At 46.7% G+C, this 27,348-nt stretch overlaps 2 protein-coding genes across 3 annotated transcripts; both read left to right on the forward strand.

The window, feature by feature from the left end:
• The first annotated feature begins 1,015 nt into the window (after positions 1-1,015).
• Positions 1,016-14,515, forward strand: LOC140074780 (uncharacterized). The gene is made up of 19 exons (XM_072119949.1): positions 1,016-1,171; positions 2,678-2,801; positions 2,883-2,976; positions 3,072-3,222; positions 3,575-3,761; positions 4,630-4,755; positions 5,856-5,918; positions 6,367-6,489; positions 6,961-7,116; positions 7,683-7,736; positions 7,817-8,034; positions 8,445-8,521; positions 9,499-9,609; positions 9,694-9,774; positions 10,513-10,623; positions 10,724-10,845; positions 10,935-11,057; positions 13,514-13,556; positions 14,348-14,515. Exons 1-19 carry the CDS (start codon positions 1,024-1,026, stop codon positions 14,435-14,437), a joined length of 2,202 nt encoding a protein of 733 aa, XP_071976050.1. The 5' UTR covers positions 1,016-1,023; the 3' UTR covers positions 14,438-14,515.
• Positions 14,516-18,565: 4,050 nt separating this feature from the next.
• On the forward strand, positions 18,566-26,190 carry GNG13 (G protein subunit gamma 13). 2 transcript variants are annotated; one of them, XM_072119950.1, is made up of 4 exons: positions 18,566-18,906; positions 21,951-22,075; positions 22,149-22,262; positions 25,581-26,190. In XM_072119950.1, exons 3-4 carry the CDS (start codon positions 22,165-22,167, stop codon positions 25,684-25,686), a joined length of 204 nt encoding a protein of 67 aa, XP_071976051.1. In that variant the 5' UTR covers positions 18,566-18,906; positions 21,951-22,075; positions 22,149-22,164; the 3' UTR covers positions 25,687-26,190. The 2 variants fall into 2 exon arrangements, with proteins under 2 accessions (XP_071976051.1, XP_071976052.1); XM_072119951.1 differs by lacking the exon at positions 18,566-18,906 and adding an exon at positions 18,997-19,263.
• The last annotated feature ends 1,158 nt before the right edge of the window (positions 26,191-27,348 follow it).

Here is a 27,348-nt window from a genome sequence, read left to right on the forward strand (position 1 = left end):
CTGGGATCTGTATAAGATGAGGGGGGCTCTGGTCTGGGGTCTGTATAAGATGAGGGGGGCTCTGGTCTGGGGTCTGTATAAGATGAGGGGGCTCTGGTCTGGGGTCTGTATAAGATGAGGGGGCTCTGGTCTGGGATCTGTATAAGATGAGGGGGGCTCTGGTCTGGGGTCTGTATAAGATGAGGGGGGCTCTGGTCTGGGGTCTGTATAAGATGAGGGGGCTCTGGTCTGGGGTCTGTATAAGATGAGGGGGGCTCTGGTCTGGGGTCTGTATAAGATGAGGGGGCTCTGGTCTGGGGTCTGTATTAGATGAGGGGGGCTCTGATCTGGGGTCCATATTAGTTTCTGGGTCTGGGGACACAGAACTTTTTTCTGTCTTCTTCCTTCCCTCCTCCTTTCCTATTTCCAACAATCATCCTGTATGATGCAGCTACTACAACCCCCACTATACACAGGACAAGCTGCGAGTAGTATATTATGTGTCATTGCAGGCGGCGCACAGCAGAGGGCGCCCTCTCTCCGCTGTCAAGACAACCGGAAGTGCGTCACAGCTCGGAACCGGAAGACCGGTGGACCGCGAAATTTCATCTGTGACGTGAGAGGGAAAGTGATGTGAGTAGCGCAGGCAGCGCCGGGGCCGGTAGGTGAGCACATGCCCGGGCCATACAGCCGCACTACAAGTCCCAGCCAGTCCATGGGGTTGTTATGTGTCACACAGCATGCTGGGGGTTGTAGTTCCTCGTAGAATAATTGGGACCTGTGTCATTAACCCCTTGATGACCGCTGTCTGTGCCAATAATACATTTTGTGACCATAAAATCCTTGTCCAGCTCCTCCCGGTGTCTGTGTGTCCGGCGCCTGCTGCGCGGCCGTCCGTTTTTTCAGTTTTTCCATCACCAGTAAATCCCAACGGTCTCCCGGGTGTCCCGGCGCACTACAAGTCCGTGCATGCCCGGCACAGGGCGTCCTGTACAGCCGGACACAACATGATAACATTGTGTGTGTTATTCCGCAGCCGTCGCCATGAGGTCCGGAGGAGAAGCTCCGTGTGAGGACGACGGGTCGCAGGAGGCCGCCATCCCGGAGGAGAGCGTCATAGTCATCAGCGATGATGAAGGGGACGTGTCCATCGGCCTGGGGAACTCAGTGCTGCTCATAGAGGACGATGGCGGTGAGCGGCCCATCCCTGATAAAGTCGGCAGATGCTTAGCGGAGGATGGGAGTTGTAGTTGTGCAGCTGTTGTGGTACCAAAGGCAAAAGTCTCACGCACTAATGACCTGAGCTGCGATCACTTCTAAGAGGCCGTCCTCAGGACAGGGGATAAGTATCCGATCACTCAGTGGTCAGACCGCTGCTCCCAGCGTACAGGACCCAAGGTCTCCCTCAGGGACCTGCCGGCAGCTCAGAGGAAGTGTACCTGATAAACCAGAGGCATCACCCATACATCCCGGCAACGTGACTGTGGTGATCATCTTATACGTGTTATCCATGGCCTCATCCCTTCTCTCATCAACTTTTATAATTATACTATTTAGCCAGAAGGGCGTTACCAGAGACCCTCTGTGCTGTAACTTTACAGGCTGTTACACTGTCTACCCGGCTGTTTCTTCAGCACTTCCCCCACCCTCTGCCTGCTGTAATCTCACACAGTGGGGGGGGGGGGGGGGTTCTTCTCTGTGAAGCTGCAGTATGGAGAAGCTCTGGTAACACCCCCACAGAGGCATTCATGATGTTACAAGGCAGGAGGCCATGGATAACACATATAAGAAGATACCACAGTCCCGGTGCCTGGATCTATGAGTCCTAATTATCAGGATGGGTTTTGTATTTTGTAAATTTCCTTTAGTAGAAGTGAATGGAGCTACATTCCTAGTGGGGGCACGACATAGGACTATCAGCACGCCTCTGCTGTGGACGCTTGTCTCCTGTAGATAAGGAATACGTTTCTTTGTTGGGAAATCCACTTTAAAGGGGCTACCTACATGTTCTATAAGCTCATACACACAGTCATGGTATCCACAGGCCTGTGTGTGACCTGAGCAGGTCATATTCCTGCCCGTGTTTTGTCTTTATAACGATTGTTGGTGCATGAGTGGACCTCGCACATTGTGGACAGACGATCTGCTCAGGTAAGCGATAATTTATGTAGTCGTGGTACTCTTGGTTTACATATCAGGACTGTGCTGCTTCTTGCAGTGGCATTACCTACTGTCTGTAGATAACATTATTTACCTGCTGGCCCTGCCCTCTCTGCCTTGTGGGGTACAGATAACAGGAGAAAAGCATGAAGGTCCCTGTGTGTGGTCACATGACAAGTACAGAGGTGCTTGCCGCTTCTCTTCTCTGACTCCTGTTTCTTCATGTGGGGTCGGAGTTTACAGAGAAGTTACCAAATAGGACATCACGTCACAAAGCGGGATCTTGTCAGTCGTATAAGGAGCCAAGTTTAGACATCTCCTCCTTTCATACACCTTTGGTAAGGGATGAATGAGGGATACTACTACTAACTGAGGTACCAGGGTCTGCTGCCCCCTTTCCACAGCTGGGCTGAATGGTATGGGAGGAATAAAGGTGACCACGCCTTAATAAAGACATGCATCCCACCGTGACCCCAGTACCCCCAGAGTAGTGTGGATGTGCGCTACTGGAGCTTTCCTATTTGTTTTTGTTTATTAGAAGAGTCATTTGTAAGGGAGAAGAAAACGCTGGAGGTTCTGGATGAAGAACTTGCCATAACCTTCAGCAGAAAGGCTCACGTGATGCCCCACGCCAGATACGACTGCTCGACGCACCCGTTTAGGTATGCAGGATGTGATCAGTAGAGTACACTGTGACGCATCCCCTGCTGTGTATAACTGTATCTTGGATTCCTCCCATTCAGCCGGATAGAGCAGGAGACTCAGGTCCCTGTAGAGAAGAATGCTAGCTTCTGTGACGAGTGCTACTGCTACCTGTGTGACAAGCCTGCCTCTGAGGTAAGTGCACCATGGCGCCTCCCCAGTGCGATATCTTATCTACTCCTGTTGTTTATTGCTGTGTTATATTTTATCAACCTGTTATTTCCCAATAGTGTTCAGACTGGACCACGGCAGGACATTGCCACTGCAATGCCCACAACAAGAGCAAGCACTGGAAGGATCAGAGGGACACGGCTCTGGTGGGAGTGCTCACCATGTTTGACCTGGACCTTACAGAGATAGACAACGAGCTTAAGGAGGGCGGTGAGTGTGTGTTCTGCTTCATTGGTGATTCCTTTATATGTGAAATGTGGATGTATCATCATAAAGTCTTATCCTTTACCTGCAACGTCCAGGAAAATGGGCGAATTGAGTCCATCATGACCCCCAAATGAAATGCTGCTACATTAGCCCCTTAGAAGTAAATGGAGCAGCGTCATGCATGTGCGTCTGTATTTGTTTTACATGTAAATCTCAGGAGAATGGGGTCTCCAGCGGACATCTCACTATCCCACCCACATCTAACTATTTTCCCTTAGGCAGTGGATAAGGGTTATGCATCTGTCATTTCCTCCCCGTGGAGCCTCCACTAACTCAGTTTTCTTCCTCTTTATAGGAAACAAGTTGCAGCTCTTCTTGTCGGAGTTGTCGCCGGCGTACCACAAGTACCTGGAGGGCACGCTGATGAAGCGCGACAGCGTGACGCCCTGTGTCTGCACCTGCCATAAAGATAAGAAGGGGAACAAGACGAACAACAAGTGCAACAACTGCAACTCCAACCACACGCCCGTCACATTTCACAAGTAATAACAGCTACGTGTCTGTAGGCCTTTATGTGGAGGGGCTTAGCCTTTCCATTACCATTGTGTAATGTGGTAGTATGGACTGACATACTGTTACATCATGGGGAAGGTGGGGCACAGATTGTCCTTCTGTATGTACCCAGGCCTGGAGGCAAAGCTTCATGCCTGAGAATTAATGGAAATTGCAAGTTTTGGCCCTTTGGAATGATATATAAAAAAAAATATGGGTAAAAAGCTTTGTCACATTGTCAGTCCCTGGAGTTGTGTAGCTGCTATTCTGTAGTCAGTATACACCGGGTATGATGTTGCTTAAAGGTGTTGGCACTTTACCTCATGTTTTGTGATGTGGGTAGGGGGCAGGATATGAGGTAATTTATACATATATTAAGTGACATCTCCTGTTCTTTTACCTCATCAGCCAGAGATTCCTGTCCATACAATGGCTGCACATTGGAGGGTCAGGTGATCGCTGTTCATGAACAATCGCCCTGCCAGGACCTTGATCTTGTATTCATAAATGCTATCATACATAAGGTCCTGGCAGGGTGATTGGTTATGGACAGGTAGAGATGACATGACCTTCCATCTGTGGCCACTTTGTGGTCAGGAATCTTTGGCTGATGAGGTAACAGACAGGAGGCTTCACTTTAAATATCCAGGAGGCAGAGCAGAACTATTATTAGATTTATATTTATAAATTAATATCCTGCCCCTCCCCCACTTTAACACAACACAAAAAAAAAAAAACATGCGGTAAAGTGGCCAGCCCCTTTAAGTATCTGTGATGCTGTGGAGTAATTTCCATGTATTTGTTCCTGTGGTCTATCATGGATGTCACTGCTGACTTGTCTGTCTGTCTGTCTTGCAGTTACGCTGAGGTCTATAAGAAGGTGATCGCTTATTTAAACCAAATAGATGAGGATTGTCCTAAGGCTGCAGCGGTGATGTTGCTCGGTGCGGCCAAAGAATTGGTGTCTCATAACCCTCTGCCCAAGTAAGTGCTGCCTGTGTGAGTTACCGTGAGGCCTGACCGTGTGAGAGTGGATCAGTATCCCAATGGCAGAACAATGTCCTCTGCACCCGATGTGGTGATGGGGAACTGATATCCCCCCCCCCCCTCCCGTGAGCTAGCATTGTGTTATGAGTGCAACACTTGCAGAAACATGCGTTTTGATTCCTTTTGTACTTGGGGTGCGGTCACATGTCGCATCACACAGCTGTTTACTAAATGCTTTTACAAAACCCGAATGTTAATGCTTGCGTTAAAATCGCCTTTACTGTTTTATAAATGCCAATGCTGTTTAATTAGGCAAATCTCTCTCCAGCCGGTGGAATGCATTTTGAAACTAATGCCTTAGGCCGACGGCAACATGTGGCATTTTGAACCTGTTTTTGGGTCGTTTTTAAGTAGTCCGTTTAAAAACCGCATTCGGTTTTTCCCAATTATTATAATTGGGGGAAATTGGACAAAAACAGGGAAAAAAGCATGCGTTTTTTAACGGAATGCTTAAAAACAGCCCAAAACGAGTTCAAAACGCCACGTGTGCCACCGGCCTTGGACACGACGTGTGACTGTATCCTTAGGGTGCGCCCACACATTCGGTTTTTCAGATGCAGTTCTTGAAGCCAAATGCAGGGGTGCATGATAATGGGTTGAGACAAATAATTGAAAGGTGCTGCTCCTACTTTTACTCCATTCCTAGTTTGGGCATCAAAAATGCCTCTGAGAAACTGAATGTGTGGGCGCACCCTAACAGTGCAGTCACACATCGCGTCTAAAGCATGCATTTCCACCAGCTGGAGAGAGATTTGCCTAATTAAACAGCTATTGACATTTGCGTTTACAAAACGGTGAATGCGTTTGTTAATGCAAAGGCTGCACGTGTTAACTGTAAACATAAATGTTAACAGCAATTTAATTCTCCGCTCAGCTCTTGCATTGCGTTTTGAAATGCATGTGGTAAACGCCACGTGTGACTGCACCATTACACATAATATGGTACCAGAACACAAAAAGCCAATACTGAGTCGCTCTCTGTTTTCTTGTCCCGCTGCCAGTTATGTGGATTTTATTTTTCCCTTCCTGACTTTTAGCCCCTTCACCTTGAAAGATCGAACTGCCAACATGCGAGAGTCGTGCGTCATCTTGATGACAAAGTAAGTCATATCCTAGTGCGCGTCGCTTCTTTCGATTTTTCTTTATGGACTTGAACTAATTTTATACAAGGGGTTCTCTAGGGCTTAAGAATCGGAATCAAAGTGCACGGGGGCGCCACGGCTATTCGTATACGCGTTTCTATGCAAACGCATGTGATCGGTGAGCAGCACATTTAGACAATACAAGTCAGTGGGTGCCGGTTGTGATCGTATGTGATTGGCTGCGGCGCGCCCCCGTGTGCTTTGATCCTGTCTCTGAACAGAGTCAAAGCACTATGTATGTGGGCGCCCTAAATCTCTTCGGCCAGCCCATCGCTGCGTTTGTACATACGTGGTTAAGTTCACTGGTGGGCATAGGCATGTAGCCACTACTGCAGCTGCTGCAGAACTTGTATCAGGAGGAGGTAGGAAGCCTTTACAATGTTATCTGTACTTTTTCTGTTTTCAGAATTGTGCGCTCTCTACAAAGACTCCTGGTCTTGAAAGAATATCCGAAGACCATTTATGACAAGTTTGTCGGCTTCTTTCAGACCTTTTCTCTCCCACCGCACTTCTACTCGTTCACGTCCAGGTGAGGCGGCCTCTCTGTATGATGCTCTTACCTGTATCTGCAGTAACATGGGTGGGGGGCTTCTTAGAAACCAGCCGGGCATACACAGACTTGAGGGGTGATGCCCCACCACTCCACCATGTACATCAAGATGCCCCGGGTCCCTGAGGTTGGGTTCTGCTGCAGCCTGGCTTTAGGCCCTCTTAACCGCTGGACATGCCCCATTCACACCGCACCACATCACTTGGCATGGAGGTGCAAAAAGGGGGAAATTGTTGCCGTTCTTGGTGATGTGCCAGTAATTGGCTGATAAATCCTTGATAAATGTCCCACATCATGTGTATCCTCAAACCATCTGTTTTTTTGTGTATTGTTTGTAGGGCAGTAAATAGTTGGGTGATTTTTCTTGCAATGTGATTTTCGGCTGCATGTTTGCCAGCTGCCTTGTACGGTTTGTGTCTGCTGCTGACATGGCAATGTCTTGTTCACCAGCCTGAATGTCATCAGATGGGACCACTGCTTATTGACATCAGTGTTGGCCGGCCAGAACCTTACTGGGACCCGTACAAACAAAGGCAAGAAAGAATGTCTGTGGGAAGCCCTCACTGTGGTCCAGTGCAGGGTGCAGAGGCTGGAAGAGGAGAAGAGGTAGGTACTGAGGGCTGCTTCACTCTGGGATGTGTAGTTCTTGTCTCAGCTCTGTGGTGGTCTTAATCACCGGGGTATAAGGCAGCAGAGACTCGTACAGATGTTATCTAGACTGTTCTCCTAATCTCTATGATGCCCTGTTCAGAAACAAGCGCAGCATCTAAAGGGTGAGATGACTTTACAGACACCTACAGTAATAGGCATCCTTACCCCATTATGTAATCACAGGGTGCCAGTGTGTGCTGATGACAGGTAGGGGTCCTAACAGATGCCGAACCCCTCGTCCAGTGAGATGTCTGTAGCTGGGGGGCTATGAGCAGTCCATAGACTTATCTATCGCTTTTAAAGGGCTTATTGAAATGTGCGACTGCTCCACCCTCTCGGCTTCCTCAATCCCTAGTGAATTGAGACTCTGACTAAATGGGTAGCGAAGGGGCGGCCTCTGTCCCCTGATCTGCTTCATCCTTCAGTGAAATTAAAGGTGACTGCTCTGCATACCGGAACATTTCAGATTCCAGGTCCTTGGTGACGTCCCTTGAAGTATGACCCCGGCTTCTCTCTTCTAGTTACAGACAATTGGTGCGCTATCTGAATGCCGTGCGGTGTTCGGAGCATTCCAGGTGAGTGTCGCTGAGCTCTTCCCCTCCGGGTGGTCTTTGTGCTTTGTTGTTATATTGCCGCCACTATATATATATTGCAGCTTGAACATCCTGAAGCAGAAATTGTGTCTTTATATGTGCAAATATGGAGACTTCTCAGCGGCCGCCAATTGTCTCCTGCAAACCAAGGGCATGCAAGGCAGCATATCCCAGTTCTTCACTCCCATCTTCTTCGAGCTCCATCTTGCCATGCTACGGACAAGGAGCTGTCCACCAGGGAATGAGCTGAAGTGGACGGAGGTTTGGGAGCCTCAGGAAGGTGAGTGACGACGCTGCGGGCAGTACCAGGGGATGCACCAGGGAGCTGCGTGTGGATGGGGCGCCCCTAACCTGCAGTATTTCAGGATTTTATTGTAGTCTTCATTATACAAGATATCCATCTTTTAATTTCCTTGTATCCCCGGATATCTGATACAGATGCGTTTCACATGTGCACTACTCTTACAGAACAAAATCCTTCATATCCTTTAATAGGCTGCTCCCAAGAAATCTGTTCCCAATATGCTACTATGACTGGCAGGTGGGCGGTCCTGTGTTTGGCGCTGCCTCCCTGACCATTTTAGTCCCTGTTTCTTGAGCAAGGAAGGAACTTGTGAATATTGCATGTTGTATATATTGGCCTGTGTCCTTGTTCCCTTTTAAACCTCTGTCTCTTTGATCCTATGTCAGGTGTGGCGCTGAAGAGGGGGCTTTTGCTTCGGACCGCGCTCAGAATACTTATCTGTAACAACGTCCTATTTCACGACGTAAGTGAGAGAAAAGTGATGTGATGAAAACTGGTGTTACCTTCTCCGGGGTTGTGTACTGATCGTGGTGCGCCGGTGAAGTTTCCTGGCCGGAGCCTCCTGCACGGATGACAATCAATTAAAAACATTGATGGGAGCTCCATCCATAGTATAATGGTAACAATGACTGGTATGGTATGAGCTGCACTTCCTAAGCTCAGCCCTTATAGTGTGCAAGGCCTTGTACCTCCCGCTCTGTACACTGTAGGGACCAGGGGTCGGCACAGATCTTATTAGTGACCTATCCTAGGGCCATGAGTATGTAAGAATGAGTGGACAGCCCAAACCATCCATTTTAAAGAATTTTTTTTCAAAACATAATAAATTTTTTTTCCCACTTTTGTGCCATTTTGAAAAAATATTAAAAAATTCAATAAAAAGTGATCAAAAGGTTGTACAGTCCAAAAAATGAAAGCACTGAAAATATCAGAAATCGCAAAAATTGACAACACCCACCTCTCCGTACACCAAAGTATTAAAAAGTTATTAGCGCAAGAAGACGGCAAAATCAAATAAAATAAGTTTTAATTTTTGTAAATGTATGAAAACATTATAAAACCTATACAAATTTGGTATCTCTGTTCACAGTGACCCAAAGAATAAAGTAGACATTGGTCATTTTTGGCGCACAGTGAAAGCCGTAAAATCCAAGCCCTCAAGAAAATGGCGCAAATGCGTTTTTCCACCAATTTCACTGCATTTGAATTTTTTTTTCCCGCTTTCCAGTCCACGGCAGGGAATATTAAACACCATCACTATGAGGTGCAATTTGTTATGATGAAAACAAGCTGCCACACAGCTCTGTACGTGGAAAAATAAAAAAAGTTATAGATTTTTGAAGGTGGGGAAGTGTAAAAAATGCAAAATCGCAAAAGGGCCTTGGTGGGAAGGGGTTAAAGCTCCTCTCAGCTCCAATAAGAAATGTTCTCTGTATTTAGTCCAAGTGCTGGAGTGCTCTTGTCAGAGTCTGGTGTACCAGTGAAACGCTGTCCAGAGATGGAAAACTCATGGCCCTGTGTGTGCACGAGCCCGACCAGGTCACGCTGCAGGTAAGTCACAATGTAACTTATCATGTGTTATCCCGTGCTCAATTATACTGTCACCACTGTCTGACTGTAAGTGCCTCTCACCAGGCAATGATGAACATGTCCTGTACAATCCTGGACGAGCTGCAGCGGCAGACCAACGTGCATCTACCTGAGCCTTTCCAAAAGGTACGTCCTCTCCTCACACATACAGACAACGGCCCCTATCCCCACAGCCTCCCCACCAAACACAACACCGGCAGGACCCACAGGGTGAACTCAAACCCACTATCCAAAAGGACAAGGATAAGAATATAAAGAGTATTTAATATATATCAATGGAGAAGCAGGGAGCACCCGGCAGCAGCACAGAGGAACTCTCGTGACTGGTGTATTATGGGCAATGCTGAGCCTTGGCTGCTACTATGTAGAACTGTACATTCTTTCCATTTGTAGAGAATGTATCCTATAACTTGCGGTGTCTCTGTCTTTATCTGCACCTATAAGATGGGAACTCGAGCAGTATGGCTCCACACTGCTGACTGGTTCCCTTCTATAAGGGCTTTCCAGCACAGCCATACTGACTAGATCCTGGAGTCTATCTCCTCGGACTTGTATGCGTTTCAATCAGTTCCCGGCTGATTGCACATACCCCAAGAATATCTCGAGGATATGGCGTTATCTTCTGATCCTTGGCACCTAGTTACACCGTTCTGGGGTAATTTTAAAGTTGCGGTGAGAAATGTGACTATTAAATACAGATCCCACTCCTGAGTATAACAGTGAATATCTGTGGCACCTAAAAAGTCTAATTATAAAATAAATCACACGTGCTTTGGGGGCTGTCACCAAGGTCTCTGGCTATACTTGCCCCCTGAAGCACCCGTCTGCCTTCTCTGCCCTTGATAGAATTCATTGTCCTTGCAGTCCCTTAATGGCACCGCAGAGCTGGTCCTCATCGTGCAGGCCATCGTCCGCTACTTGATGACCACCAAACGCCCTCTGAGGGGCATGATGGAGCTGGTGGCCGCATTTGGGGTAAGTGTCCTGTGGTATCCGTGCATTTGACGTTGGATCAGCAGAAGACGATGGACTTTGTGCTTCTATTGAACTTATTTTGGTTTATTTTCTGTAACAGATGAACCACTGGGCCCTGTCCCTTCTCCTAGAGGGGATCAGTCCCATGACCGAGCTGCTCTTCCAGGTTATGTCCAGCATCAAGAAGGAGATGTACGAGGACGAGCCGCGGGTGCTGGCCTTGTGAGTCTCCATCTCTGTTAGTTGGTTGGGTGATACCCCTGCGATGACCCGTATGTAATGTTCCTCTCTGATGATTTATTTATTTTTAGATTTATTAACAGAGGACCCAATTATGTGTCGCACCTCATTCCTGTGTTTCTCTTACATCCACGAGAAGGTGTGCGGTCAGTTGGCTTTGATTTAGTTGAAATCTTATTGAGGAACATCACAAAGTAAGTGTATAGCGGTATAGATGTGGATAGGACGTGTAGGTGTATAGCGGTATAGATGTGGACAGGACGTGTAGGTGTATAGCGGTATAGATGTGGATAGGACGTGTAGGTGTATAGCGGTATAGATGTGGAGAGGACGTGTAGGTGTATAGCGGTATAGATGTGGAGAGGACGTGTAGGTGTATAGCGGTATAGATGTGGAGAGGACGTGTAGGTGTATAGCGGTATAGATGTGGAGAGGACGTGTAGGTGTATAGCGGTATAGATGTGGAGAGGACGTGTAGGTGTATAGCGGTATAGATGTGGAGAGGACGTGTAGGTGTATAGCGGTATAGATGTGGACAGGACGTGTAGGTGTATAGCGGCATAGATGTGGATAGGACGTGTAGGTGTATAGCGGTATAGATGTGGACAGGACGTGTAGGTGTATAGCGGCATAGATGTGGATAGGACGTGTAGGTGTATAGAGGTATAGATGTGGATAGGACGTGTAGGTGTATAGAGGTATAGATGTGGATAGGACGTGTAGGTGTATAGCGGCATAGATGTGGAGAGGACGTGTAGGTGTATAGCGGCATAGATGTGGAGAGGACGTGTAGGTGTATAGCGGTATAGATGTGGAGAGGACGTGTAGGTGTATAGCGGTATAGATGTGGAGAGGACGTGTAGGTGTATAGCGGTATAGATGTGGAGAGGACGTGTAGGTGTATAGCGGTATAGATGTGGATAGGACGTGTAGGTGTATAGCGGTATAGATGTGGATAGGACGTGTAGGTGTATAGCGGTATAGATGTGGATAGGACGTGTAGGTGTATAGCGGTATAGATGTGGACAGGACGTGTAGGTGTATAGCGGTATAGATGTGGATAGGACGTGTAGGTGTATAGCGGTATAGATGTGGACAGGACGTGTAGGTGTATAGCGGTATAGATGTGGATAGGACGTGTAGGTGTATAGCGGTATAGATGTGGACAGGACGTGTAGGTGTATAGCGGTATAGATGTGGACAGGACGTGTAGGTGTATAGCGGTATAGATGTGGACAGGACGTGTAGGTGTATAGCGGTATAGATGTGGACAGGACGTGTAGGTGTATAGCGGTATAGATGTGGACAGGACGTGTAGGTGTATAGCGGTATAGATGTGGACAGGACGTGTAGGTGTATAGCGGTATAGATGTGGACAGGACGTGTAGGTGTATAGCGGTATAGATGTGGACAGGACGTGTAGGTGTATAGCGGTATAGATGTGGACAGGACGTGTAGGTGTATAGCGGTATAGATGTGGATAGGACGTGTAGGTGTATAGCGGTATAGATGTGGACAGGACGTGTAGGTGTATAGCGGTATAGATGTGGATAGGACGTGTAGGTGTATAGAGGTATAGATGTGGATAGGACGTGTAGGTGTATAGCGGTATAGATGTGGATAGGACGTGTAGGTGTATAGCGGTATAGATGTGGACAGGACGTGTAGGTGTATAGCGGTATAGATGTGGACAGGACGTGTAGGTGTATAGCGGTATAGATGTGGAGAGGACGTGTAGGTGTATAGCGGTATAGATGTGGAGAGGACGTGTAGGTGTATAGCGGTATAGATGTGGACAGGACGTGTAGGTGTATAGCGGTATAGATGTGGATAGGACGTGTAGGTGTATAGCGGTATAGATGTGGACAGGACGTGTAGGTGTATAGCGGTATAGATGTGGACAGGACGTGTAGGTGTATAGCGGTATAGATGTGGACAGGACGTGTAGGTGTATAGCGGTATAGATGTGGACAGGACGTGTAGGTGTATAGCGGTATAGATGTGGACAGGACGTGTAGGTGTATAGCGGTATAGATGTGGACAGGACGTGTAGGTGTATAGCGGTATAGATGTGGACAGGACGTGTAGGTGTATAGCGGTATAGATGTGGACAGGACGTGTAGGTGTATAGCGGTATAGATGTGGACAGGACGTGTAGGTGTATAGCGGTATAGATGTGGACAGGACGTGTAGGTGTATAGCGGTATAGATGTGGACAGGACGTGTAGGTGTATAGCGGTATAGATGTGGACAGGACGTGTAGGTGTATAGCGGTATAGATGTGGACAGGACGTGTAGGTGTATAGCGGTATAGATGTGGATAGGACGTGTAGGTGTATAGCGGTATAGATGGGGACAGGACGTGTAGGTGTATAGCGGTATAGATGGGGACAGGACGTGTAGGTGTATAGCGGTATAGATGGGGACAGGACGTGTAGGTGTATAGCGGTATAGATGGGGACAGGACGTGTAGGTGTATAGCGGTATAGATGGGGACAGGACGTGTAGGTGTATAGCGGTATAGATGGGGACAGGACGTGTAGGTGTATAGCGGTATAGATGGGGACAGGACGTGTAGGTGTATAGCGGTATAGATGGGGACAGGACGTGAGTAGAGTCCGCAAATTTGACCTCCTCTATATCTCCCCAGGTTTCCTTGGTCTGGAGCTGTTGGCAACTCCCTGCAAACGAAAGTAAGTGAGTACCAATAGTCAGCAGAGGGCGCTGCATGCTGAAGTTTACAGGGGGATATTCTAAAATTATAATGCACTAAAAAATCATTATCTATATGACATTCAGTGTATGGCCTGCTCTCCACCAGCAGAATAGTGAGTGCAGCTCCGGAGTATAATACAGGATGTAACTCAGGATCAGTACAGGATAAGTAATGTTATGTATGTACACAGTGACTGCACCAGCAGCAGAATAGTGAGTGCAGCTCTGGGGTATAATACAGAATGTAACTCAGGATCAGTACAGGATAAGTAATGTCATGTATGTACACAGTGACTACACCAGCAGCAGAATAGTGAGTGCAGCTCTGGGGTATAATACAGGATGTAACTCAGGATCAGTGCAGGATAAGTAATGTCATGTATGTACACAGTGACTGCACCAGCAGCAGAATAGTGAGTGCAGCTCTGGAGTATAATACAGGATATAACTCAGGATCAGTACAGGATAAGTAATGTCATGTATGTACACAGTGACTACACCAGCAGCAGAATAGTGAGAGCAGCTCTGGAGTATATAACACAGGAAGTAACTCAGGATCAGTACAGGATAAGTAATGTCATGTATGTACACAGTGACTGCACCAGCAGCAGAATAGTGAGTGCAGCTCTGGGGTATAATACAGGATGTAACTCAGGATCAGTACAGGATAAGTAATGTCATGTATGTACACAGTGAGTAGCAGAATAGTGAGTGCAGCTCTTGTGTGTTGGTGTCCCCTTGCTGTACACTGATTTGCTTCTCCCTGCAGGTCGTCCCCTTCATCCGCACTTACATGGTCTCTTCCGTAGAACACCAGAAACTGATGACAAATATTGGAAGACTGACGTCCAGGTCGTAGCCTGCGGCTCGGGCTCCTCCGGGGGCGGGAGGGGAATGTGACTGTTGTGACACCAAAGAAACGCTGCCTGTGCTCCGAGTTGTCGTCTCCTCTTGTTGTGTTGGTTGTTGCCCCCTCCTGTCATCCTGCCCTCTAGTGGCAGCTCCTGGACACCGGCGATAAGGAGGGGGAATTAATCAGAACATTCAGTATGTAAGTGCGCGTCTGGCAGGAGCTGGCACACTGTCACGACTTTCAGCATCGTGTGTCACATTTACTGTATTGCGGGACAGATACTGTGCGATGTGCTGCGGCAGTCGGGGGCAGGGCTGGTTCTGGAGACATGTGGGCGGTGTAAAAGCACTTTACAATCTGTTATTCCTCCTGGAAACGTATGAACAAGTAACCAGGTGTCGCCTTTCCATTTTGTCAAAGGGGTGTGTCCAGGCAATCTCTGCACTGATTGGACAGTGTCAGCTTGTATAAGGACGCAGCCGGTTACCGATCTGTAACGTTTCCAAGAGGAATAACAGAGAAACGTCACAAAGAAGAGATGGACGCAGGTAATTACTGCAGCGGAGACCTCCGTCTACTCTAGTCACTCCCAGAGCTGCATTCAGAGTGCACTGCAGGCTCAGTGTGTAGGGGCGCAGGTCTGGTAATGACTGTTGTGAATGTGAAGGCTGCTCTCGGTGTGATTGGAGTATACGGCAGGAGGTGGAGCAGAGTGTGAATGAGCCCCTTTTTATTACTCACTTCTGGCTGCTCGTGCCTTTCAGTTTTTGCAGTTGTCTTTACTGTATATATTTATATCCCTCTAAATCTGTATAAAATAAAGTTAAGTTTACACAAAACTTCTTACAAAAACAAAAAAAAACAACTTGTTTCATTGTGGATCTTGGGGAATCAGGAGGGTCGGGGGGACCAGTCTCTCCCTCTTCTGCGTGCACCAGGGTCTTCATCCTGTTCTTCTGCTCTGCTGGGTTCCATGTTGGTTTATATTGGACTCTGGTATCACATGTGGAAGATCCAGTTATCAGATTCCTAAGAGGAGGAGACGGTTCTGTCCAAATCCTGGAGGGGAGAGGGGGGGGGGTCACATCCAAGTGACCATACAGACTGCAGCCAATGTACTCTCCCTGGAAAGATGTGTAATCAGACCTCTCCCTGCTGTGCTCTGTGCTCTCTGCAGCCAGTGTTATGTATTGTCCCTGGAGAGTTGTGTAATCAGACCTCTCCCTGCTGTGCTCTGTGCTCTCTGCAGCCAGTGTTATGTACTCTCCCTGGAAAGATGTGTAATCAGACCTCTCCCTGCTGTGCTCTGTGCTCTCTGCAGCCAGTGTTATGTACTGTCCCTGGAAAGATGTGTAATCAGACCTCACACTGCTGTGCTCTGTGCTCTCTGCAGCCAGTGTTATGTACTCTCCCTGGAAAGATGTGTAATCAGACCTCACACTGCTGTGCTCTGTGCCCTCTGCAGACGGTGTTATGTATTGTCCCTGGAGAGATGTATAATCAGACCTTACACTGCTGTGCTCTGTGCTCTCTGCAGCCAGTGTTATGTATTGTCCCTGGAGAGATGTGTAATCAGACCTCACACTGCTGTGCTCTGTGCTCTCTGCAGCCAGTGTTATGTATTGTCCCTGGAGAGATGTGTAATCAGACCTCACACTGCTGTGCTCTGTGCTCTCTGCAGCCAGTGTTATGTATTGTCCCTGGAGAGATGTGTAATCAGACCTCACACTGCTGTGCTCTGTGCTCTGTGCAGCCTATGGTATGATCCTCTGTATGATGGTGTCAGCTGGATTGTGATTAATCATAGCACTGGTAGTGTGTCCTCACACTGCTGTGCTCTTGCCTCTCTGCATTACACAGAACCACAGGCTCATGTGCTATAATAATGACTGCTGTCAATGATATTCAGCCAATCACCTTCTCCAACTTTACCAAAGGTAAGTGGCCTTTGAGCTGTTCAATGCACAGAGCACAGCAGTGTGAGGACATGCCCAGGCACACTCCTGCAATATCGATCCATATATCACAGTCCTGCTGCTACTAACAACACAAGGAGGTCTGGTTACACATCTCTCCAAGAACAATACATAACACTGGCTGAAGAGACCATTCTCTCCTCATTGTTCTCATTACAGGGAGCAGAATGATGAGAAAAACCTTCTAGATTTTGGCTGCAACCTACAAAAATGTGAGGAAGACGTTGTGACTGCCCTGCACCCACCCGCCCACCTACCCACTTACCTACCTACCTCCCGCTCCTGGTGTCCAGCGCCAGGGCCTCCCCCACTGCATCGTGTCTTTCCTGATCGGCAGATGTCACTAATGCATTAATATTTGGCAAAAACATAAAGTAATCAGCTTATACTAGAGAGATCATAAATCTCCATATCTAACCCGGATTACACCCCCCTCCCCCCATTATACCGACATCTGCAGCCTCCAAATGTTACCCCACACCCGCTACATGTATGTCATAGGGGAGACAGTCTATGTAATGTAATATTTACTAGTTATATTCTTGTACATAGGGGGCAGTATTATAGTAGTTATATTCTTGTACATAGGGGGCAGTATTATAGTAGTTATATTCTTGTACATAGGGGGCAGTATTATAGTAGTTATATTCCTGTACATAGGGGGCAGTATTATAGTAGTTATATTCTTGTACATAGGGGGCAGTATTATAGTAGTTATATTCTTGTACATAGGGGGCAGTATTATAGTAGTTATATTCTTGTACATAGGGGGCAGTATTATAGTAGTTATATTCTTGTACATAGGGGGCAGTATTATAGTAGTTATATTCTTATACATACGGGACAGTATTATAGTAGTTATATTCCTGTACATAGGGGGCAGTATTATAGTAGTTATATTCTTGTACATAGGGGGCAGTATTATAGTAGTTATATTCTTGTACATAGGGGGTAGTATTATAGCAGTTATATTCTTATACATACGGGACAGTATTATAGTAGTTATATTCCTGTACATAGGGGGCAGTATTATAGTAGTTATATTCTTGTACATAGGGGGCAGTATTATAGTAGTTATATTCTTGTACATAGGGGGCAGTATTATAGTAGTTATATTCTTGTACATAGGGGGCAGTATTATAGTAGTTATATTCTTGTACATAGGGGGCAGTATTATAGTAGTTATATTCCTGTACATAGGGGGCAGTATTATAGTAGTTAGATTCCTGTACATAGGGGGCAGTATTATAGTAGTTATATTCTTGTACATAGGGGGCAGTATTATAGTAGTTATATTCTTGTACATAGGGGGCAGTATTATAGTAGTTATATTCTTGTACATAGGGGGCAGTATTATAGTAGTTATATTCTTGTACATAGGGGGCAGTATTATAGTAGTTATATTCCTGTACATAGGGGGCAGTATTATAGTAGTTATATTCCTGTACATAGGGGGCCGTATTATAGTAGTTGTATTCCTGTACACAGGGGGCAGTATTATAGTAGTTGTATTCCTGTACATAGGGGGCAGTATTATAGTAGTTATATTCTTGTACATAGGGGGCAGTATAATAGTAGTTATACTCTTGTACATAGGGGGCAGTATTATAGTAGTTATGCTCTTGTACATAGGGAGCAGTATTATAGTAGTTATAGTCTTGTACATAGGGGGCAGTATTATAGTAGTTATAGTCTTCTACATAGGGGGGCAGTATTATAGTAGTTATATTCCTGTACATAGGGAGCAGTATTATAGTAGTTATATTCTTGTACATAGGGGGGCAGTATTATAGTAGTTATATTCTTGTACATAGGGGGCAGTATTATAGTAGTTATAGTCTTCTACATAGGAGGCAGTATTATAGTAGTTATATTCTTGTACATAGGGGGCAGTATTATAGTAGTTATATTCTTGTACATAGGGGGCAGTATTATAGTGGTTATATTCTTGTACATAGGGGGCAGTATTATAGTAGTTATATTCTTGTACATAGGGGGCAGTATTATAGTAGTTATATTCTTGTACATAGGGGGCAGTATTATAGTAGTTATATTCTTGTACACAGGGGGCAGTATTATAGTAGTTATATTCCTGTACATAGGGGGCAGTATTATAGTAGTTGTATTCCTGTACACAGGGGGCAGTATTATAGTAGTTGTATTCCTGTGTGATGTAACGCTTGTGCTCCTGTAGCTGCTGTGCACACGGGGCGGCTTCCCCCGGGAGGTGATTAGGTGGCTCCGGGCAGGTATCTATGGCAGCGCTGGGTGTCATTAGTGGGCGCTGTGTAATGAGGTGATGACGAGACGTCCCGGATCCTTGTTGTAGCTGCAGATCTTCTCCATCCCCGGAATACGAGGCCATCGCTGGGATTATCCCCCCTCCCCCGGGCCGCAGCTGGATTGTCCCGACATTAACAGATTACAGTCTGGGCAGATCCATCAGGATCCGTATAAAGGGCCGGAGACGGGAGCCTCCCCCGCAATCCGCAGCATCAGGTAAGGAGCGGGTGTGTGACAGGGGGCGGCGGGTGTGCGGGGCTGGATGTGTGTGCACTGCGGGCGATGCGGGTGTAGCGGATACATTGTATCTGGAGCCTCAGTCTCCGCCTGAACTTCCTGACTGATGCACTGCAGCATTTCCCTGTCACTGCCGGGCACCATCACACCGTCAGCTCAGTCTAGATTGTTAGCTCTGGGACCAAATGTATCTTACCGCTGCGGTACAACCTAAGGCCCTGGTCACACTGGGGAGAGGCTCAGAACTTCTGCTGCGGTTCAGAGGGAACCTACCGGAGCCACATTATAAGGTCCTTCCACTGCCACAGATCCTGCAGGGTGGAGACCCACTAACAGGTGACCATACAGCCTGCAGCCAGGGTTAGGTACTGCCCCTGGAGAGATGTGGAATCAGACCTTTGTGTATGTTGTTAGTAGCAGCAGGACTGTGATATGTGGATTTATATTCCAGTGTTGTATTTGGAGTGTGTCCTCACACTGCTGTGCTCTGTGCAGCCAGTGTTATGTATTGTCCCTGGAGAGATGTGTTATCAGACCTCTGTAAATGTTGTTAGTAGCAGCAGGACTGTGATCTATGGATTTATATTCCATGTAGTGCACTCAGGGTGTGTCCTCACACTGCTGTGCTCATAGCTCTCTACAGCCCTTTAGCTCTGTGTAAAAGCTATAGCAGGCTTCAGGTTGAATACTTCAGCTGTCATTCAAAGTGAAAGGTCACCAACAGGTCAATGCAGAGAGCTAAGAGCCCAGCAGTGTGAGAAGACGCCTCTTAAACTAGTCCTGGAATATAGATCATTCTATCACAGTCCTGCTGCTACTAACCATGCACAGGTTTGATGACATCTCTTCAGGGATAGCTGCAGTCTGGTCACACCTGCTGACAGGTTCCCTATGACTTGTGTGAATCGGGTGTATAACTGGGTGCAGCATGAGGCGGCAGGGGCACATCTACCACCCCCATCCAGGGCCGCCCCTTGTTTCCAGGGGGTCACTTCCTTTGACAAGTTTTGGGTCCGGTCAGTATCTGGGCTCCAGGTCCTGCCAGGTACCTGCCTCTCCCTGTAAGTCGGCGCAGTGTCCGCCATGACGCCTCGCGCTATAATCTCATCTCATTTCACAGTCTCCGAGAAGAAAATTGTAACAATTTACAGGCAGAGACAGGAGCCTCGCTGAGGTGCATTGTGGGTAATTAAAGGGCCCCTTCACATTTGTATTATGAAAAGTTCTGCAACTCGTCCATTTTCAGGACATCTGTTTGCTGTCTGTGAATGGGGAATGGGCACTTCTGTAATCTGAGGGTTTGTCACAATGTATCAGTGCAAGTTTCATGTCATATCTGATGAGTTGTGTATATGAGACAGCGCCCCCTATCCACAGGTATTACAGAGTAGAGATGCAGTGCCAGACACGGCCTGTGGACAGGTGCGGCGCTGTCTCCATGCTTTTCTATGTGGCTACAACACCTTCAATACCCCATGTGGGGGCGCTGTTCCTGGAAGATGGCAGCTGGATGGATGTGCGGATACATTGTTCATTGCCATGCAGGATTCCAGGAAAGCTGGGTGCTGGTGTAATGTGAGTGCTGGCAGTGCCGGGGTTAATAGCACCTGCCTGTGGCTGCCAGTGTTTGCAGGGACAATGTGTACATGGAGGGGGAGGGGCGGCAGATGGAGCCTTTTAGGAATTTGCATTGGGTTAATGTGATGCATCAGCCGATAAACAGACAAGGCCGGAGACGTGTGATTGGCCGCTCCCATATGTCCCAATTCTGGGGGTCATACAGTTTTCGAGGCCCCCCTCTGTTACCCTCTGGTTTCTTTCTTCGGTTACAGACTTCTGTTTTTCCTGATACACAGCTCCAAATCCTCAGCAGTGATACGGAGGGATGCTGCCTCCCCCCCAGGCTTGTATAATGGCGCTTCCAGTCATTCAGGCTGAGCTGCAATACCAAGCCCCACCACTGCACATTACATGGCGCTGTGTGTGTGAGGGAGTAACCACAGCCCCAGCTTTATACCTTCCTGCAGCCGCCTCTAGGGGGAGCTCTCTGTATACAGATGGATATGACTCTCATTGGGTAACACAGGGTGCAGGACGCCCCCCGGTGGTGGCAGCAGGAGAATTAATTCTTTATAATAACTTGAATAATTTCTTTAAATCAAGCAGCCACTTACCTACAGTACTAACCTTCTATTCCCCTGAATGATCCTCCTCCCATGAGTCCTCGGGGGTCCATCGTGTGCAGCCCCTTTAAGAAGCGCTGACACTTACATCTTACACCTAGATTGTTATATAACTTTCTCCCTGCGGAGCTGTCTCCATAGTTACAGACTACAAACAATCCCTGTGTGTAGTCAGACCCTCAGTCATGTGTTGCCTGCTTACACCTACCTCTCCTCTGCTGTTTGGAAGAGAGGTAGGTACTACCCCCCCTCCCCCTCCAATTTGTGACCTTTTCACCAAGTGAATAATAATCCCAGGAGCCACAACCCCCAGCAGCAGCTAAGAGACACTACCACCCCCATCATCACACGGGGCATGAAACGCTATAGCATAGTAGAATGTTGTGTCGTCATGTTGGGAGTTGTAGTGCCTTATCGAGTTGTATTATGTTCACTATATGTATAGTGTTCAGGTCATGATGGGAGTTGTAGTGTTCTGTATAAAAAGTGTAACAGAATTGTACTATATCATGTGCAGTGTTTGTAACATGCTGGGAGTTGTAGTGCTCTTTATATAGCGTTCAGCAGGATTGTATTGTGTCATGTCCAGTATTCAGGTCATGCTGGGAGTTGTAGTGCCTTAGTGTAATAGAGTTGTATTATGCTGGGAGTTGTAGTGCTCTTTGTAAAAAGTGTAATAGGAATGTCTTGTGCAGTGCCCTGTATATGGTGAGGATGATGGTTCTCCTTGTCCTACTTTCCTCCCCCGGCCCCTCCTGGGGGCTATAGAGAAGCCCCTGCCCTGCATGGCACCAGGTGCCGCCTTCAGCTGCTGCTATAAGACCTTCCTCTCTCCATCAGACTCGCGCTGGGACATTCAAATCCCATTCAAATTGTCGCGGCACTGATCCGGTGCGCGGCCGCACATGCAAAGCAGAAGGTGAGAGAAGAGGAGACTCGTGCAGCACAAGTGTCCAGAGCCGCAGGTAAGAGCGGGGGCACTAGAGGGCGCTACACACAGAGGGGGCAGCATAACCCACCTACCCTGCTCTCTCCCAGATCATAATCCGCAGCCATGGATGAGATGGACGCCCCCCAGATGAAGAAGGAGGTGGAAAGCCTCAAGTACCAGCTGGCCTACAAGAGGGAGATGTCTTCCAAGTCCATCCCCGAGTGAGTACAGCACAGGGTGACAGCAAGCAGAGGTCTTGTAAATGTAAGCAATGTCTGTTCCTAGCACAGAGCATTAAAGTTACAATGAGGTTGGTAGCCGAGTCACCCAGCAGCACAGAGGATGTAAGGAGGGGGGGGGGGGTTATTGTGTCAGGTCCCAATAGAAGGGACAAATAAGACTCTGCAGGTAGTGACAGTCCTCATGGTCAGCAAAGAGTTAAACCATTCTGTATGGGGGTTAGAGGTCATCCACATGTTGTATCTTGTGCAGGTCACACCAGGGTCAGGTGTCTGTGACCACAGGTGTGACCTCCTCCTTATAGACATGTAATGATTTATGTGATGACACAATTTGGTTTCCCTGGAGTCGCTGTGTGTGATCATTTATAAAATAATAGTCCAAAAGGATTGGCCAAACGTGTTCCACCATAGGAAAGTTTATAATAAAAATTATCAGGATCTTTGACAGAAAACTGTAATTTGATTTACTAAGAATGTTTTTTAACATCTGTAACATCTACCTAGTGTATGTATCTGATCCCATGAAATCACAGCTGTCTCCATGGACTTCTACTCCTCCCCATCTTCCATGGAGACAGCTGTGATTTCATGGGATCAGATACATACATGAGATAGATGTAACGGGACCTTAGGCGATGTCATCCTGGTGACATGAAGCGCTCTCTGGCTGCGCTCACACACTCAGTTTTTCAGATGCAGTTTTCAAAGCCAAAACCAGGTGTGGATGATAATGGGCGAGGATGCATCATTGAGAGAAGCTGCTGCTGCTCCTCTTTGTTTCACTCCACTTCTGGTTTGGACATAGAAGCTGAACATGTGACCACATCATGGACGTGCCAGAGCTGCTTCTACCCCTGATGATAAGTAACAGTCACAGATGTGTCTGTAGATGAATACTGACAGACACTCCATACAGCAGCGTGTCCGGGCAGCGAGACCTGTCCATCAGGCAGAGCAGGGAGCGCTGCACAGGCAGGACTCCAGTTATATCATTGCCATGGAGAGGAACCATTTAGTTATAAGGGCAAAATGGAGTTTTCCCTTGAAAGAAAGTACTTACATTTTAGCCCCCTGTAGATGGTTACACAGTAAAGATCATTTTAACCCCTTACATTACATTGTTGCTCAGTGTTATTGCTGTTTTATCATTCAATGATGGTCAGTGTAAGATTCCAGAGTGTGAGCGGGGACTCTGAGCAGACACTTCATGATTCCTCTTTGCTATGAGATGCTGTGTGCTGACAATGTGCTTAGATTATCAGGGCAAAGGGTTATGTACACTTTCATTTAGCTTCTGATCATTCACTAGTATCTGACACACAGACTGATCTGCCTCCTCTCTCTTTTTCTATCAGCTCTGCTATCTGACCTTAGCTTGTAGATTTAGTCTCCTCACGCTGCTGCTTGCCTGCAGGAAGTGCCTGTGTCTGAGCTTGTCTCTGTAAGGACCCTCCCCACAACATTCCAAGACACACAGCAAGCAGATAGGAGAAGATATTAATGAGAATCTGCTCTTCCCCAAGTCAAAAAATTTACAGTGGCATCCAAAATGATATAATCCCTGTGCCCATCAGTCCTGGTGTATATCTGTGAAGTGCAACAGCACAACATTGAATTAGAGAATGTGATATTTTGTTGTCCTTTAAATATACTCAGGACTTCTACCACCAGGAAGAAAGACTGTATGCAAATGAGTCATCATGCACATTTGCATACAGTCCTTTATCCTGGTGGTAGATGCCCTTTAAAGGGAACCTGTCACCAGGAGACCCATTTTTAGCACTCCCCAGTCCCCACAGAGCATAGTACATACACTGCCAAAGTGTTTTTGTATTAAAAATAGGTTTTACAGAAAAAAAAGATCTGTTATATTGTACCTTTCATTAGCATCTGATGTGTGACTAGGCAGGTGCCAATTGGGAGGAGCTGGAAAGGAGCAGTCCCCCCCCACCCTTGGGAAACTGCTTCTCCATGTGACCTTTTCAAATCTATGAATAACTCCCCTCACTCGGGATTGGCTGTAGAGGAGCAGGGGGTGTCGCTAAGCCCAGTGATGGGTGTTTTCATATATTTGAAAAGGTCACATGGAGAAGCAGTTTCCCAAGGGGGGGGGGGGACTGCTCCTTTCCAGCCCTCCCAATAGGCAACTGCCTAGTCACACAGCAGATGCTAATGAAAGGTACAATATAACATTAGGGTTTATAGAAAAAAAGATATGTTATATTGTACCTTTCATTAGCATCTGCTGTGTGACAAGGCAGTTGCCTATTGGGAGGGTCTGGAAAGGAGCAGTCCCCCCCCACCCTTGGGGAAACTGCTTCTCCATGTGACCTTTTCAAATATATGAAAACACCCATCACTTGGCTTAGCGACGCCCCCTGCTCCTCTACAGCCAATCCCGAGTGAGGGGAGTTATTCATAGATTTGAAAAGGACACATGGAGAAGCAGTTTCCCAAGGGTGGGGGGGGCCTGCTCCTTTCCAGCCCCTCCCAATTGGCACCTGCCTAGTCACACAGCAGATGCTAATGAAAGGTACAATATAACATTTTTTTTTCTGTAAAACCTATTTTTAATACAAAAACACTTTGGCAGTGTACGTACTATGCTCTGTGGGGACAGGGGGAGTGCTAAAAATGGGTTTCCTCGTGACAGGTTCCCTTTAAGAATCTTGTCTTTGTAGGAATACCCCTTTAAGTATTTATTCTGAGCAGGTTAATTTGAAAGGCAGTTTCTTTTTGTAGAGAAGTCTATGGAGAGGGGGGGGGGGGGAGGGACAGGGGTGAGATTTATCAGAAGTGTTGTAGTTGCTCTTTAGAGCTCTGATTGGTTGCCATGAGAACTTGAAGGTTTTGCTCTGACACTTGTGATACATCTCCTGTATAGAGCAGCATGTGATAAGTTTCTATCTCACCCTAAGTGGTTTATTCAGTGCTCTGTGACATGAGTAGTGATCTGCAGGGACAGAGCAGAGCAGGATGTTCTCTGTGTGTTGGAGACGACATAGCAGCAGCGGTGGCCGCAGGTCTCCAGGCACCAGCTCCGAGAGAGAGAACCTGCAGAGGGCAAAACAATGGAGACTACAAGTTACATGAATTGTATTACTCCCTGACATCAAGGTTCATCTCCTGCCCACGTGAACAATCTTACCTTCTCCCTGATTGGACAAGCCCTTTAAATATCCTAAGGGCGAGTGTTGTCCAGTCTTCTGTTGGTCGCCATGTTGTATTCTTGTTGAGATTGGCAGCTGTGTGTCTCATATCCCCCATAGTAACGTCTCTTCCTGTGTTGTGTCTCAGGTTGCTGAAGTGGATAGAAGAGGGGGTGCCCAATGACCCGTTCCTGAACCCCGAACTGATGAAGAATAACCCATGGGTGGAGAGAGGAAAGTGCAGCATCCTGTGAGCCTCGGGCAGCGGCTCCCACCCAGTCTCCTCATCTACTCTGAATGTAACCAATACTGATGATCGGGTGCAGATAGGAAGCTGTTCACACTGCGCTGAGGGGCCCCTAGATTCCTGCACTTCCCCCCATGACCAGTAGATAGAAGGGAGACGACGAGGACGCATCACATTTTACACCATGTTTAGGTTTACACGAAGCTGGAGAACGCCTTTGCTTTAGATTAGGGAGAGGCTCTGCTGTCCTCAGCTAGGGGGCGCTATGTCCGACAGCAATAACACAGGGCCTGAGCGCATGGGAGAACCTGACAGCGGCCCCAGGTTATGCACTATATATAAGACAGGCTATGCTTTCAGGTTGATAACTGTAATTAATTTATAGAAATCCCAGGGAGACCCCGAAGACTCCGCCCCTTTGTATTGTTCTGTCCAAAGAGTTAAATGCAAAGAAATTCTAAAACTGAATAGAAAATTCTACATATCTAATAAAAACTTGGTGCAATTTTTCCATCACTGTCACTGGTGTTATTTCGCCAGTTTCCCCAATTTCGTATAAATATGTATTATAGTAGTTATATTCCTGTACATAGGGGACAGTATTATAGTAGTTATATTCTTGTACATAGGGGGCAGTATTATAGTAGTTATATTCCTGTACATAGGGGGCAGTATTATAGTAGTTATATTCTTGTACATAGGGGGCAGTATTATAGTAGTTATATTCTTGTACATAGGGGGCAGTATTATAGTAGTTATATTCTTGTACATAGGGGGCAGTATTATAGTAGTTATATTCCTGTACATAGGGGGCAGTATTATAGTAGTTATATTCTTGTACATAGGGGGCAGTATTATAGTAGTTATATTCTTGTACATAGGAGGCAGTATTATAGCAGTTATATTCTTGTACATAGGGGGCAGTATTATAGCAGTTATATTCTTGTACATAGGGGGCAGTATTATAGTAGTTATATTCTTGTACATAGGGGGCAGTATTATAGTAGTTATATTCTTGTACATAGGGGGCAGTATTATAGCAGTTATATTCTTGTACATAGGGGCAGTATTATAGTAGTTATATTCTTGTACATAGGGGGCAGTATTATAGTAGTTATATTCCTGTACATAGGGGGCAGTATTATAGTAGTTATATTCTTGTACATAGGGGGCAGTATTATAGTAGTTATATTCCTGTACATAGGGGGCAGTATTATAGTAGTTATATTCCTGTACATAGGGGGCAGTATTATAGTAGTTATATTCCTGTACATAGGGGGCAGTATTATAGTAGTTATATTCCTGTACATAGGGGGCAGTATTATAGTAGTTATATTCTTGTACATAGGAGGCAGTATTATAGCAGTTATATTCTTGTACATAGGGGGCAGTATTATAGCAGTTATATTCTTGTACATAGGGGGCAGTATTATAGTAGTTATATTCTTGTACATAGGGGCGGTATTATAGGCATTGTAGTATATATATATATCTCCTCACGTTGAGTGTTAAATTATCTTTGTAGTTACTTGTAGTTCAACACTCAAAGTGAGGATACAGCCTGCATACATCCTCAAGTATTTAGGTGGCCATATGCCGCACCGTGCTCCATCTTCCCCTGTAAGTTCTTCCTATGGAGAGTGGTGTGCAGCACTCTCCTCTGCAACTC

The sequence above is a fragment of the Engystomops pustulosus genome, chromosome 8 (assembly GCF_040894005.1).
Source record: "Engystomops pustulosus chromosome 8, aEngPut4.maternal, whole genome shotgun sequence".
In the NCBI taxonomy this organism is placed as follows: Eukaryota; Metazoa; Chordata; class Amphibia; order Anura; family Leptodactylidae; genus Engystomops; species Engystomops pustulosus.

Bases quoted from the DNA above. Each gene is read 5' to 3' on its own strand.
- GNG13 (XM_072119950.1), top strand. From the start codon at position 22,165: ATGGATGAGATGGACGCCCCCCAGATGAAGAAGGAGGTGGAAAGCCTC. The intron at 22,263-25,580 runs GTGAGTACAGCA...GTTGTGTCTCAG, and splicing joins TCTTCCAAGTCCATCCCCGA to GTTGCTGAAGTGGATAGAAG.
- LOC140074780 (XM_072119949.1), top strand. From the start codon at position 1,024: ATGAGGTCCGGAGGAGAAGCTCCGTGTGAGGACGACGGGTCGCAGGAG. The intron at 2,802-2,882 runs GTATGCAGGATG...CCTCCCATTCAG, and splicing joins TGCTCGACGCACCCGTTTAG to CCGGATAGAGCAGGAGACTC. The intron at 10,846-10,934 runs GTGAGTCTCCAT...ATTTATTTTTAG, and splicing joins GAGCCGCGGGTGCTGGCCTT to ATTTATTAACAGAGGACCCA.